We start from the raw sequence: 15,556 nt of genomic DNA on the forward strand, positions 1-15,556 counted from the left end.
TTTTGGCGGAACCATTGAAATGAATGGTTCTGTATACGGACCGTATACGGAATGCAAAAAACGGCCAGTAAATGGGAAAAAAAACCGGCCGTGTGCAGGAAGCCTTATCCTAACTCTAAATTCTCTGCTAAATCCCTGTTAATCTCAGAAGACTGTCAGCTCACTGACTGATCAGATTACCCGCAGTCTACATACAATCTCCTGTTTTCTCCATGTGCAGGCTATGGGCAGACATTATTACAGCTACCACCACCAGCATACCAGCAGGAGAACTGAGAATGAGAGTTGGAGCATGCAACGGCGAAAACTGCTAGAAAACAAGTCATATAATGGTCCAATATAGTGTTTTTTATTTTTCATGTACACACATGACAGTTGATACCCAGCGGTATCAGTTTGAGTGGTAAATATGTCAAAATTTGGCACTGATAAATCCCCTCTGCCATATCATAGCAAATCCTAGTGACAATTACTGCAGGAGTTTTAATGGAGGCAATAAAGTGACCAACCTTTCTGGAAACAAATTACAATTCCATTGAGCCAGATATAAAAAAAAAAAATCATTTTTTTCCTGAAACTGGTCCAGTCTTGTCCATGGGTTGTTCAGATCAGTTACAGTCACTGAAATATTGCTGAGTTTTAATACCAGACAAGCAATGGACAAGACGGGCACTGCTACTGAAGAAAAAAATTATTCTTCAGATATATCAAATTAATTTGAAGAAATGTCGGCAATAAATCAGTCACGTGTTAAATTTCCTATGGTTTTACAGGAAAACTGATCTTTAATCTAACAACTTTATCACTTATGCTTCCCCATCCAACCAAATCATGAAAGACGCTTTACAGACCAAGTCTAACATCTCAGCTGTGAAATTGCCACTGATAAAAGAGAACTGCATAAGTAGCAATTCCTTTTTTGACAAACCCCCCCCATTCTGCCAGACCTGGAAAGAGAAGATAACTTACTTGCTTCCTGCTCCTTCTCCTGCAGGCCTGGGCTCCATCGATGTCAACATCCGGTTTGACATCGCCACAGCCAATTACAGGCTGCAGCGGTGTCTGGCTCCCCGTGTATCATGTGACCATGTGTCATAATGCAAGGGGAGTGGGACAGCGTCACGGCCTGTGATTGTATGCGGTGATGTCAAACCGGATCGATGTAGCCTAGCGGAGCATCGTAGGCCTGGAGAAGGAGCGGGGAGTCGGTGCCGGGAAACAGGTAAGGGTACTTTCACACTAGCGTTTTTCTTTTCCGGCACTGAGTTCCGTCCCAGGGGCTCTATACCGGAAAAGAACTGATCAGGCATATCCCCATGCATTGTGAATGGAGAGCAATCCGTTCAGGATGCATCAGGATGTCTTCAGTTCAGTCATTTTGACTGATCAGGCAAAAGAGAAAACTGCAGCATGCTACGGTTTTATCTCCGGCGAAACAAACTGAAGACTTGCCTGAATACCGGATCCGGCATTTTTTTCCCATAGGAATGTATTAGTGCCAGATCCCACATTCAAGATTCCGGAATGCCGGATCCGTCCTTCTGGTCTGCGCATGGGCAGACCGAAAAAAAGGTGAAAAAAATAAATGCCGGATTCATTTTGCCGGATGACACCGGAAAGACGTATCCGGCATTACAATGCATTTTTTTGGACTGATCAGGCATTTTTAAGAGTGATCAGGATCCTGATCAGTCTTACTAATGCCATCAGTTGGCATACGTTTTGCCGGATCTGGCAGGCAGGAACTGCTTGCCGGATCACTCTGCCGCAAGTGTGAAAGTAGCCTAAGTCATCTTCCTTTTGCAGGCCCAGCAGAATGAAGGGAGGAGGGGGTTTACCAAAGCTCAACCCCCCCCCCCCCCCCCATTCTTGCACAATGCCTTTAAAGAGGACCCATCACCACAAAATGCAGTGCAATCTGCAAACAGCAGGTTACAGAGCCGATTGATATATAGTTTTAAGGAAAAACATTCAGTAATACTTGTCATTTCTACATTAATATCTCGGCTATTTCTGAGCTCAGTTGTACACTGGGAAGGGGGGAGGGGTGTACAGAGATAGCTGTCACTGATAATTGTGCAAGGGATCCTAAAGGGGTTTTCAGGATAGGTCCTCAATATCAGATTGGCGGGGGTCCGACACCCAGCACTACCCCCAATCAGCTGTTTGAGAAAGCCATGGCACTCCAATTAGCGCCACAGCTTCCTCGCAGCTTAGAAAGCACAGCGCCATCCATTGGATAGCAGCTGTGCTTGGTATTGCAGCTCAGCCCCTTCACTTTAATGGGAGTGAGCCGCAACTAGGCCATATGACTGATGAATGGGACATCATTGGCCTAGTGAAAGGCTGTATCACTCACTGAAGAGCCTTAGCCACTTCAACCAGCTGATTGTTGGGGGTGCCAACAGTAGGACCCCCACTGATCTGATATTGATGACCTATCATAAGATAGGCATTCAATATCAAAATCTAGGACAACTCCTAGAAAGCTTTTAACATACAGGTTATGCTGAACCTTTTCCCACAAAACTCTATATCCATCTGCTCAGCTCCTCCTGCTCTATAACCTGCTGCCTTCAGATTGCACCGCACTTTGTGATAACGGGTCCTCTTCAAAGTGGCTGTCCCATTAAAAACATGTATCACTTATGCACTCATGGCAGATGATAAATGTTTGCTGGGGGCCTAACTGCTGAGACCCTCACCATTCATGAGAGGTCCCCTGTGTAAAGGGGGTGGTAGAGCGAATGTGTGACCACCGGTCCAGAAATAGCCAAGTACTTTACTGAGCAGTTCCACAGACAATGAATGCAGCGGTGGTCACTCTTGCTCACTACGGTTCTAGCCACAGAGGGGATCCCAGTTCTAGTCATCACTGGGATTCATCCCCTTAAACCATGACTGTGGCACGCAAGCACAAAGAATTCTGGCGGTCCTGGAAATACTAAATACTTACAGGCTGAAATTCCACTGACGTGATTTTTTAGGATGACTGCAACAGCAAATTAAGATCTACTTAGAGTTCTTAAAGCTGCACTCTGGTGCTGAACGCCACATCCCTCCAAAGCAGCAGCAGTGTTATTAGAGCAAGGCTTGTACTGCTGAGGACCACCATGCTGGCATCTCTAACATCTGGATGAGGATTTACAGCCTGGACGGCCGGCCACAGAACAGAGCCTGATTCATTCTTTTACTGCAGTGGCTAGCTTCACTGCTCCCAATTTACTTAGAAGTTAATGGGCCATCAGTTACCGTAAGGTATGTCATATTTACGTAAAAGTGGCCTTTGGGATTTGGCGTTATTTGCTAAGTACCAGCATATTCCACAGACGGATGCTTAAAGACAAATGCAAAAAAGCTAGGCCTAGACTGAATAAGAAGAAATCCTGCTTGACTGCATCACATAACAAAATCCTACACCATCACCAATCATGGAATATAATATGACAAGCACATTTTCTTCTCATCTTCTACTTCTATGTCCTCATGATAAGACGCCTTTCCTATGTTCTGGCAATACCAAGACTAAATCACCTTCCCACCAATAATCACAGAATAAGGCTGTGTTCACATCTCCAATGGCAGCTGTCAGCCGGACAAAAGACCGCCATCTATGCCGGAAATTGGCCAGATCACCGCCGGACCTCATTGCATTGCTCTGTGCCAGAACAGCCTGCCGGATCTGTGAACGAACCCTAAGCGTCAGGACCAGTGGCAGCTGTGAGCATTACGATGTCAGTATAAAAAGGCAGACACAAGAAGTGTTGTCATAGGGGCATTAAACTAAGGCATTTATAAAGGTTTCCCCAATCAGAGCGTGTATATGACACATCCTGCTGTTCTAGGAGTCCATCCTTGACTCACAGTTTTTAGATGGCCATCGACATGCTGATTTTGATTAACCATGATAATCAATCTGATATTGATCAAAACTAGATAAAACCAATAAAGGATGGAATTGGGAGGATATGTGCAGCAATAAAAAGGATTTTCTATATCAGTGATGGTGAACCTTTTAGAGACTGAGTGCCCAAGCTGCAAGCCATAACCTAAAGTGCCAACAAGGTAATTTCACCTGAATACTACAGTCCAGTACAGTATATCTTCCATGTACTTTATCATTTACCTAGAATAGCCGGCCTACATTCAATCCAGACACCCCCCTGGGGCACAGAACCCCCAGGCAGGCCCCCTATCCAATATTATCCATTTACTACACTTTTTTGACACTGTTGATAGTGGGGCTCCCGATGATCTCTATAAGGAGCGCTCTGAAGCACTCAGCAGAGCGCTGCTTCCAGCAGGATGGTGAAGATGTCCCATAGACTTTATATTGAGACGGTCTTCACTACCGCGCTCAGCAGTGAGGAGAAGCAGCGCTCTGCTCATAATAGAGATCAGCGGGGGTGTTAGAGCTGGGACCCCGCTAAGACCCTCTGCCCAGCAAGGCCGCTTACCCTGCCGGGCGCCTATGGGTGAAAATCCCACGCCACTGCAGGATCCTCCCCTCCACATCTTCAAAGCGGTGCGGCAAATTCTCCAGCAGCCTGCTCAAAGCGACCAAGACTAGCTTGTCAACTGGATCAGTCAGAGAACTATCATTACAGCGCCCAAACAACCGTCACTATTGCCTGGGCTTCATCAGTGTCAATTTCTCACCATTTTCAGTAGCTCTGCTGACAGTCAGTAAAGTGGAGTTTTTTTGTTTTTTTAAATCCAAAGGTTAAAAAGTGATCTTACCCAAATCTAACAGTATCAGAGTAGTTACTGTAGTTGGGGAATATTTTCAGCCACTGGATGTAAGTAAGTGTTTCCATTTACTGACAGTAAGCAAAGAGGATACAATATGCAAAGTATGTCAGAAACTTCCTCATACAGCGATTAATGGGGTATTGCCATATTTGACAACTTATCATCTACCCACAGGATAGGTGATACATGTCTGATCACTGGGGCTTCCACTGAGCCCCCATTTCTCTTCCCTGCACACCTGTCTGAATACAGCGGCAGTGGAGCAGGTGGCATGCTGCTGCCTAAAAGTCTTTGGGGGCGATTTATCAAAGCTTAGTGGAAAGGAAAACTGGCTTATTTGCCCATAGCAACCAATCGGATTCCACCTTTCATTTTTTAGAGCTCCTTTCTAAAATGAAACGTGGAATCTGATTGGTTGCTGTGGGCAGCTAAGCCAGTTCTACTGTATGCCAGTTTTGACAACTACCTTTCCTTTCCACTTGTGCAGTGGGGGCCTCATCACCCTCATTCAAGTGATCATTGATTGAATTACCAAATGTGTGGCTAGGCCACAGATGTCGATTGTGGGCCATCTGTCAGCAGATTTGTATCTATGAGACTGGCTGACCTGTTCCATGTGCACTTGGCAGCTGAAGGCATCTGTGTTGGTCCTATGTTCATATGTGCCGGCATTGCTGAGAAAAAAGAAGAAGTTTTAGTATATGCAAATGAGCCACTAAGAGCAATGGGGGCGTTGCCGTTACACCTAGACACTCAGCTCTCTCTGCAACTGCCGCATCCCCTCCACTCTGGACAGGACCAGGAAATGAAAACATCATCACACCTGGCTGGCCCTGTCAATCAACGTGGAGAGGGCTAGGAAGCTGCAGAGAGAGCAGAGACTCTAGGTGTAATGGCAACGCCCCCATTGCTCCTAAAGGCTCATTTGCACATAATAAAACATCATTTTTCTCAAAAATGTGAGCACATATGAACATGGGACCAACATTCAGCTGCAACAGGTCAGCCAGTTTCATAGGTACTAAACTGTTGACAGATGCCCTTTAAGACTGATGTCACAACTATCATTTCCAGTTGCATTACATATCATAACTCACTACTTATAAAATCACAGCAGAAGTAACAAGCGCAAGTTCTGAAATATGGATACATATTCCCAAAGTACAAACACCTTCCACGTCCTACAAATATAACAATTACCCCCATGTCAAATGGGGAAAATAAAGCTCATCAGACTCCAGCGCATTTCAGAAGATAGCACTTTATAATCCAACACCAGCACCGACTATTGCATGGAAACAAGGCATAAACTAGAATAAAATCCTACAGAAACTCCGGGCTACACGCAATAAATCATGCTGTCAACTGGATATTGATTTGGTGGGGTGGGGAAAAGATGAATTTTCCAGCAGTTCAATGGCTTTATTAATATCAATAAAACAATTACCACTTTGCTTCGTTTCCAGCATTAAATGCAGAGACGTATAGAAAAATCTTTAGGTGCCCTGGGCTCTACAAGCAGGCGACAGACTAAGATGGTGCCCCACGCAGGCCACGCTCCTAATTGCTCGTCTTCCAGCCGCAGCGCTCTCATTGCAGGGAGCGTGTGATACTAGACGTACAACAAAGCTCATTACTGAATGAGGCCGAGGCTGATCATTTATGAATGAAAGGAGGGACCTTCTGCGGCTCTTCTTCAACCAAAATAGCAAGTAAGTTACATTAATCAGCCTCATCATCTCAGCACTGCCTGCATGGTCAATATTCCAAAAGTTTTTAAAAAATGTTACGCATAGGGTTAAAGGGACACTCCACCTAGAGCAAAAAGTTTCAAATAGTCCATAAGAAGAGCTGCTCATATCAGTCATTGAGAGATATGTAGATATCTCTGCAGGTTCTCAGCCCTGGAGATATTGGGGGCAGACATATTTCTTCCTCTTAGCAGTCCCATAGAAGAAGACTACAGTCAGGCTCCCGCCGCTTACACACAGATTACATTCACAGGTTACATAGCAATTTTTGTTTAGTTTTTTATCCAAAACTAAACCAAGACACTCCTAGAGTGGCTGACCAGAGAAGGAGATCATACTTACCTGGTCCCCGCTGATGAGTTTGGTCTCTGTCCCTCCCGGGCCAGCTCTTCCTCTCCCTGCAGAGCTGAAATCAACATCTGTTGGGGGGAGGGGACAGAACCACTGCAGGCGGTGATAGGATGTCATGATTCAGATCACCGCTGCAGCCAATCACAGGTCACGTCCCCCCCATTGACGGATGTGGATTTCAGCACAGCAGGGAGAGGAAGAGCCGGTTCAGGAGCGACAGAGATCCAACCCAGCAACGGGGACCAGGTAAGTATGATCACCATCATGGGTCGGCCACTCTGGGAGGTGTGTATTAGTCTTGGATAACCCCTTTAATATTGGATTAGATAGGATTGAAGAGGACCGACCACTACTCCTGACAAGTCCGCTTTAGTGAATACTTACATTCCTCATGATATTATTCTGAAGCATCTGTGTTGTACCTTTCTTCTGTTATTCCTCCTAGAATTTATAAACGCTGGGTGGTTACCAGCTGGGGGAGGGTGTCCCTGCACAGTATGACAATGGCCAAGCCAATCTATGCTGACGGTTTGAAAACACCCCTTTGACAAGAAAAATGGTAGCACCCAATTGTCAATTTATTCATACATTTCTAGGAGAAATAACAGAGGGACAGCACAAGGCAGAGTTCTAAGACAATAAGCTCCAGAATAGCTATTTCATGGGGGAATACAAGTATGTACTAAACAGACTAGTCAGGTGAGGTGAAAGGACCTCTTTCTATGAGATTGGGAAACATGCAGCCAACTTTTGGGTTGATCCAAAGCTGATGTGCATCCAAAGTGGTGATGCGAGCAGAGACTAAAGCTCCCCATACACATTAGGGTGTCGTTCGCTGAACCCGCCGTTGTCGGCAAGGTCGGAGGACAATCTAATGTATATGGGGAGCTCCCGACTCTCCCTGACAGAGGATGTCGAGGGAGAGAATGATCAGGCGGAATAAACATTTCCCCTGCTCCTTTTGTTCTCCCAGGACACAAGCCACCATTAGAAGTGTCCCTCAGAGGCTTTCTCCACCAAATGGGGGAAGAAGCGGGAGATACTCTTTGGTGCCGTGTCCCTTTAAGCCTCTACACGCCCCCTGTGCATACCTGTACCAGTTTTTACATTCTTACTGTAGACCGAACCCCAATGCAAGGTAAGATACAGGCTATGGACCAGACAAAAAAAAACACACCTCTATCTGCAGAAATACAGCAGGCGTTATTATTGCACTTGAATATTTGGTATTACAGCAGTCAGTGCACCGAAAACTGCTCCACAGCGTCACATTCGCACATACACACACGCACATGAATGTTTGGAGTGGAAGATAAAGTTTATTGCGGATTTCACTCATCATTAGTTTAGTGGTTAGGACTTTACAGGACCAAAAATAACATTTTACAAACGTTTTCTGTATAATTTAATAGGACTGGGTACAGATACAGCAGCTCGTACAAGACAATCTTGTGACACTGAGAAGAAATTCCGCGATCTCCAGTTAGTCGAGATGACCGAGCGCACACACACAGGGCTGGGTGAATACTCTCTATGTGTGAGGAAAAAGTTGTCAGGCTGCATGGACACGCACACATACACACCAATCTGTTCACATCTGGCTGTACATAACCTCACAACCCAATGGAGGTATCAGAAAAGGGATGGTGCGTCTTGAAGCCAGACAAGAAGCACTGGAGGGGTGGAGGGATGGGGGGAAGCAGGGAGCTGGGAAGGCAGGGAAAGAAAGAATCATCTCCTCTGACCTCTAGTGAAGTGCCAGGTTTTTTCTTAAGCTCTTCACATTTCCTAAATTTGCAGATCTGGTGTCCTGTTTTGCGGTTCCTGCAACTGCTGCAGACTCCACAGTTGATGAGCCTCTTGCAGGGCACACAGACCCCACACCTTTTCCTCTTCTTCTTGGCAGGGTTCCCGCCGGCTCCCGAAGAATTATTCTGCGGGCAGTCTGCCAGATTGGCAATTTGAAACGCACTGTCTGTGACGGCTGCCGAGGCTGCTGCGGGGGAGTGAAGGGCTGTCATGACGATGACCCCTGGAGGTAATGAGATGCCCCCTAGAGCCGGAATAGCGGAAAAAGTTCCAACGCGATCAGGGAGATTCATTATCTCTGCTTCAGCGGCGCCGCATTTGAGCTTGTTCATGCATTCCCCTGCCAAAGGTCTGCAGTGTTCAGGGGATAAGGTGGAAAGGAAATTATTATTTGCCATTTGCAACGACTCTGGCGCTCCGCCAGGCTTCCCCAGCCTTTGGGAGTCGTTTCTGTGCATGCTGGTCCTATTAGGGTTGATAGCTGCTGATTTCCTTCCCCAAAGCATTGCATTATCACAGTTCCAAGGAGACATGCCAATCCGGGCACTGGGGAAGATAGGAGTGGTGATCCTGGCAATCTTAGCAGCCTGAGGGAACGCACCGTTGGTTTTGTAAAAGGTAGCAAAGGACCTATACCTCTCCATTTCCGAATTGTAATCCATGAGGCTGTTCAAAGCCCCCTCCACCAGGTTATCCTTGGGGAGCACGGCAGCCTCGGGGTTCTGTCCATTCTCCACGCAGACATTAGTGTTCATATTGGACATCTCTGAGGAGGGTAGGTGGAAGGGGGTAGGAGGGGAGAGAGGGGGGAAACCACCGAAACTGCTTAATTCAGTCACCTTTATTTTTGGGTGAGACCCTCAATAAGCAACTGATTTGATGGCGATTCGGCAGGGCTGGTGACAGCGGGAGAAGTGCCTTTTATTTCTCTGTAGGTGATCTTTCGGCAGACAGCAGTTTGTCACGGAGCATCTTCTTGTGCATTATCTCAGGCGCCAACTGTTCCAAGTAAAACAAAGAGAATCATTCCAAAAAGGAGCACGGGAAAGAAATAAAACACACCGTCAAAAATCATTAATAAATATCAACCCCCCCCCCCCCCCCCCCCGACCATAATTGAATTGCATAATAGCATTAATAGCTGGATGGAATACCTGACAGAGGGGGGGAGGGGAGGAGAGCGAAATTGGGGGTGTTGACAAATGCCAAGGGAGACAGAAAGTAGAGATCAAAAGACATGTAAATCAGAGATGGAAAGGGTGATGGGCATTGAACGTTATGAAATGCGTGAAACAAAGTCTTGTCAAGGCGCGGAAACGCTGAAAGGCTGCACGCAAAATGGGCTCGGACAGCAAAAAACGAAGAGGAAATTAGCAAATTAAGTGCTGGGAAAGTCGACAATGCATCAGAGTATAAGCACAATGCCAGCGAGAGGCCGCCTGTACGCAATCTCCGCTAAAAAGGCAGGCAAATAGGCACTACCAGCTGCCACAGTGTCCTTCTGCGTCCGACGGTCATTAGTTGGAATCCCAGCACAGCTGGCTCTGCTAGGGTCTTAATTCAATGTACCAAGGACAGGTCTCAATTGGAGCAGCCATTTAAATGATGGGGAGTGGGGAGGTGGGCCCCTGCAACGTGAAGGAGGGAGAGCGGCCGCCAGGCAAGGAGAGGAAGACAGGAGAAAGGGGCCAGATAAAAATAAGTCAGGCAATTTCATATTCTTGTGGTGTTATCTAAGAGCCGGCAGCTGTACGGAGGCAGAATGACAGCGCACGGGCACAATGAAGGCACCTGCACACACCAGGACCACCGGCTTCATTGTCTGCCCACAACTTTTCCTGCGCAGCAATCCTCCTCATTCATATCCCCACCGGGAGGCTGATATTGGCAGGTCGACCTCTCCCTGGACCACGTCAGCCCCCGTTTCCCTAATAATCTGGAAATTGCTCAGGCGCTCTCAAAGTTCGGAACGGTTATCAGTTCCACTAATTAAACCTATAATTAGATTAATGAAGCATTTACTTACTAGAACGCGGCATTATCCCCCCCCCCCCCCCACGCCGCCGCGTATCCTGCGGGAATACTGATAGGGATCTGAAATCCCAGAAAGACCTTGCTCTTTCTGCCAAGAGGAAGCGCCACTGTCTGTGCCCTCTATCAAGGAAAGCCGAGCCTCTGACACTGGCAGTACAAAGGCTGCCCCAAAAGGCTCCAGGGGTGGGGGGTGGGGGGGGGATGTATAACGCATGCAAGGGGCAACGTGCAAACTTATGCCAACAATCGTGCTGCCCCCCCCGAGCGGCCCGCCAACAAATCACAATTCTACATATCTAGTGTTTGTGAAGTGTGGAGAAAAGTAACACCAAGAGAAAGCAGGTTATGGCATACACAAAGTTGGTGCCCTCTATGTGCACACTGAGCCCACTGCCAGGGGATGGTTAATATGCCAGGTCTGCTCGGGAGATCAGGGGTCACGTTTAACATCCATGGGGGAGGGGCAGATTAATTAATAAATGAAGCCAGCAGCACTCACCATTAGTCACATTACAGCAAAGGGCAAAGGCACAGCCACATTCAGTGATGGCAGGGGAGGGAAGGGGGAGGAGGGGACAGGGTGACAAGGTGGAACAACAAAATCTGTGTACTTACCACAGGATGGAGGCTAGCACAGGGATTCTGCTGCTGCTCTCTGCATTTACTTGCCCCCACACATTGCCCCTTGGGCAGGAGGGACACACTCCAGGTGCCCTGGCAGCTCCAGGGCATGGACACTTTATTAGCCTGGGGCGAGAGAAGAAGAGCTCTGAGGGACAAGGCTGGGACTAGTGTGTGTGTCTCTCGGTGGTCCCTGCTCTCCCCTCAGTGCGTGTCTATGGCTGGCTCTCCCTGTGCGCTGCTCTCCAGTCAGTTTCCAGTCGATGTGTGTGAGGAGGGAGGGCGGGAGGCAGGCAGCCTGGGAGTCAGTCAGTCTCTCTCTCTTTCTCTGCGTGTGGCTGAGAGGCATGGGGGGGCTGCGAGGAGGGGAGGAGGAGGAGGAGGAGGTGAGGGGGTGAGGAAGCAGGAGGGGGATGGGGGAGAGGAGAGGGAGGGAGGCAGGAGGAGAGGTGGAGAGTTATTGGCGCCGAGGTGAGGAGGATGCAGGGATGTGGACACCTACTGATGATTGGCTGCAAATTACACCGGGAATCAGAGGCGCACACACGGGCACTGCTCTCTCTAGTCTTCCCTCCCTCCTCCTCCTCCTCCTATTACACCCCCCTCCACAGAGGAGCAAATCCCCAGCTCAGCTCCAGAGCGGCGGCCACGTCTCCTCTCTCCTGCTCCCCCCGCAGGGACACGGCTGCCATTATTATTATTATTGTCTGGGGGTCGGTGTGAGGGGAGTGACACTGGCTCGTCCTGCGGGGGGACGGCGGCTTAGAAGGCGAGGAAGGGGGATAATAAACTTCACGCTTTTCAGCAGCATCCTTCTCCTCCTGTGGTGACAAGAAATTTCATGTGACCTCCCTTTCCTTTCTCCCCGAGGTGTGAGGTGTTTCCTTCAGGAGGCTGCAGCCTTCCATATGTGCTCCTCACCACACACATATAGGGTGACAGGCTGAGCCTTGCGGTGGGCTCATGGCTACACCGACCCTCCAGAGAACTCACCCCATTCACCCCATAACCATGATGGCTAACAAGAACTGTCACATCTCGGTCAGATATCATCGCTTGGGACTGACAGAAATCGCCCTCCATTGCATTGATATCATCACTGAGAACTGGAAGACGTCACATTTATTTATTTATAGTTCATTTATGTCCCTTTCTGAGGTGACGCCTCATATAACATGATCCCATGCCAGAGATAGGGCGGCTATAGACAAAAATGGTGCAGTATATATATATATACTAGCAGAAGGACCCGGCCTCGCACGGGTATATTTCATCTATTTCATTTAATGTGTCTGTGTGTCGTTAAAAGATATCCCCCATAACAGTGACCTCTACAGCACCCCGCCCCTTTAACAGTGAACTCCACAGTCCCCCACCCCTTAACACTGACCCCCCCAAAGTGCCCAGCCACTTTAAAACGGGACCTCCACAGCAGCCCATCCCCTTAACTTTGACCTTCATAGCAGCCCGCCCCTTTAACAGTGAGTTTCACAGCACCCCACTCCCTTGACAGTGACCGACTCAGGGGCCCGCCTCCTTAACAGTGACCTCCACAGTACCCCGCTGCCTAAACAGTGACCTCCACAGTACCCCGCTGCCTAAACAGTGACCTCCACAGTACCCTGCTGCCTTTACAGTGACCTCCACAGCAGTTGCCCCTTTAATAGGGGCCCCGGCCCCCTTGACAGTGACCTCCACAGTGTCCGCCCCTTTAACAGTGACCTCCACAGCAGCCTGCCCCCTTAAAGGGTTTCTATCACTTCGTTTTACATATTTAGCTGTCAGACACTAGCGATCCGCTAGTGTCTGCTCTGCCAAACCATCCTAATAGAATTGCTTTTGGGGCAGCCGTTTTGCTAAAAAAAGAACTTTTATTAATATGCTAATGAGCCTCTAGGTGCTATGGGGGCGTCATTAGCACCTAGAGGCTCGGCCTACCTTCAGAAACTGCCGCCGCCCAGCGCGTCCCTCCAGCCCGCCCATCTCCTCCTGAATGCGATCCTTCCATGTGAGCGCCTGTATTCGGCGCATGCGCAGTGAATGTCTGACCGCTTTCTGCACAGACATCTCCACTGCGCCTGTTCCTCGGAGCACTATGACGGTGGAGATGTCTGAGCAGGGAAGCGGTCAGACATTCACTGCACATGCGCCGAATACAGGCGCTCACATGGAAGGATCGCATTCAGGAGGAGATGGGCGGGCTGGAGGGACGCGCTGGGCGGCGGCAGTTTCTGAAGGTAGACGGAGCCTCTAGGTGCTAATGACGCCCCCATAGCACCTAGAGGCTCATTAGCATATTAATAAAAGTTCTTTTTTTAGCAAAACGGCTGCCCCAAAAGCAATTCTATTAGGATGGTTTGGCAGAGCAGACACTAGCGGATCGCTAGTGTCTGACAGCTAAATATGTGAAACGAAGTGATAGAAACCCTTTAACAGTAACATCCACAGTAAACACCTCTTTAACAGTGACCTCCCAGTGCCCGCCCCTTAACCTCCTCCCGTCCGCCCATAGGATATAAACGTCCTATGGGTGGACCTCTATTTCTGAAAGCACGTTTTAAAACGTCCTTTCAGAATTCGCAGCTGCACGCTAATCGTGCAGCTGCTGATCGGGTTGCCCGCTGTCAGTGACAGCAGGGCAACCCAGAGAGAAGGCAGGGACAGTGCCCAGGTGTCCCTGCCTTCTGGGTCGCTGCATACACAGCGCTCACCGAGCGCTGTGTATGCAGAGCAGGAAGCGCTGTGCGCTTCCTGTTCCGGCCCGGCGGTCATGTGACCGCCGGGACCGGAGAGTGCAGGGGCTGTGTGAGGTCATCCACAGACCTCGATCAGCCCTGCACTGAGGCTGTACAGCACAGTATTATGCTGTACAGCCTCTCTGGGGGTGCATTTCTTCTGTAACTGGGGCTACTATGTCAGCCCCAGTTACAGGAGAAATCAACAGTAAAAAGAAAAAGTGAAGCAAATGTCCCCCAGAGGTCTTGTATGACCTTATGGTGGACGAAAAGTGTAAAATAAAAAATAAAGGGTTGAAAAAATAAAAAAAAGTTTCACATATAAAAAAAAAAAAAAGTCCCCAAGTTTGAATAAAAAAAAAATGTAAAAAATAAAATAAAATAGACATATTTGGTATTGCCGCGTCCGTAAAAACCAGCTCTATAAAAATATCACATGACCTAACCCCTCGGGTGAACACCGTAAAAAAAAACAAAAAATAAAACTGTCAAAACAAGCAATTTTTGTCACCTTACATCACAAAAGGTGCAACACCAAGTGATCAAAAACGCGTATGTCCCACAAAATGGTACCAATAAAACCGTCACCTCATCCCGCAAAAAATGAGCCCCTACATAATAAAATCTCTCAAAAAATAAAAAAAACTATAGCTCTTAGAACATAGAGACACTAAAACATCATTTTTTGGGTTCAAAAATGCTATTATTGTGTTAAAGTGAAACAAATAAAAAAAAGTATACATATTAGGTATTGCCGCGTCCGTAAAAACCAGCTCTATAAAAATATCACATGAGCTAACCCCTCAGGTGAACACCGTAAAAAAAATAAAACGGTGTCAAAACAAGCTATTTTTGTCACCTTGCATCACAAAAGGTGCAACACCAAGTGATCAAAAACGCGTTTGTCCCACAAAATGGTACCAATAAAACCGTCACCTCATCCCGCAAAAAATGAGCCCCTACATAAGAAAATCTCTCAAAAAATAAAAAAAATATAGCTCTCAGAACATGGACACATTAAAACATAATTTATTTGTTTCAAAAATGCTATTATTGTGTAAAACTTTAATAAATGAGAAAAAGTATACATATTAGGTATCGCCACGTCCGTAACAATCTGCTCTATAAAAATGTCACTTGACTGAACCCCTCAGGTGAACGCTGTAAAAATAAATAAATAGAAACTGTGCTAAAATAACCAATTTTTTGGTCACCTTGCCCCATAAAGTGTTATAATGAATGATCAAAAAATCATATGTACCCAAAAATAGTACTAATAAAACTGGCACCTTATCCCCTAGTTTCCAAAATGGGATCACTTCTTGGGAGTTTTTACTGTAAGGGTGCATCAGGGGGCTTCAAATGGGACATGGCATCTAAAAACCATGTGGAGTTCCTTTTCTTCTGCGCCCTGCCGTGTGCCCATACAGCAGTTTATGACCACATGTGGGGTGTTTCTGTAAACCGCAGAATCTGGGTAATAAATATTGAGTTTTGTTTGGC

At 47.4% G+C, this 15,556-nt stretch overlaps 1 protein-coding gene across 3 annotated transcripts in view; it reads right to left on the reverse strand.

Annotated features, from left to right (window-relative positions):
* Window positions 1-11,663, reverse strand: part of CXXC4 (CXXC finger protein 4) — a 122,206-nt gene extending 110,543 nt beyond the window's left edge. For 2 of the 3 annotated variants that reach the window (XM_040418239.1, XM_040418240.1), the window contains exons 1-2: window positions 11,313-11,661; window positions 8,600-9,662 (exon numbers count right to left, since the gene is read on the reverse strand). In XM_040418239.1, the coding sequence (XP_040274173.1) occupies window positions 8,600-9,427 (828 nt within the window). In that variant the 5' untranslated portion in view covers window positions 9,428-9,662; window positions 11,313-11,661. Of the gene's footprint in view, window positions 1-8,599; window positions 9,663-11,312 lie in introns of all 3 variants that reach the window. The other variant, XM_040418238.1, reaches the window with a different exon arrangement.
* Window positions 11,664-15,556: the final 3,893 nt, after the last annotated feature.

This window comes from Bufo bufo, chromosome 2, assembly GCF_905171765.1.
Source record: "Bufo bufo chromosome 2, aBufBuf1.1, whole genome shotgun sequence".
NCBI lineage: Eukaryota > Metazoa > Chordata > Amphibia > Anura > Bufonidae > Bufo > Bufo bufo.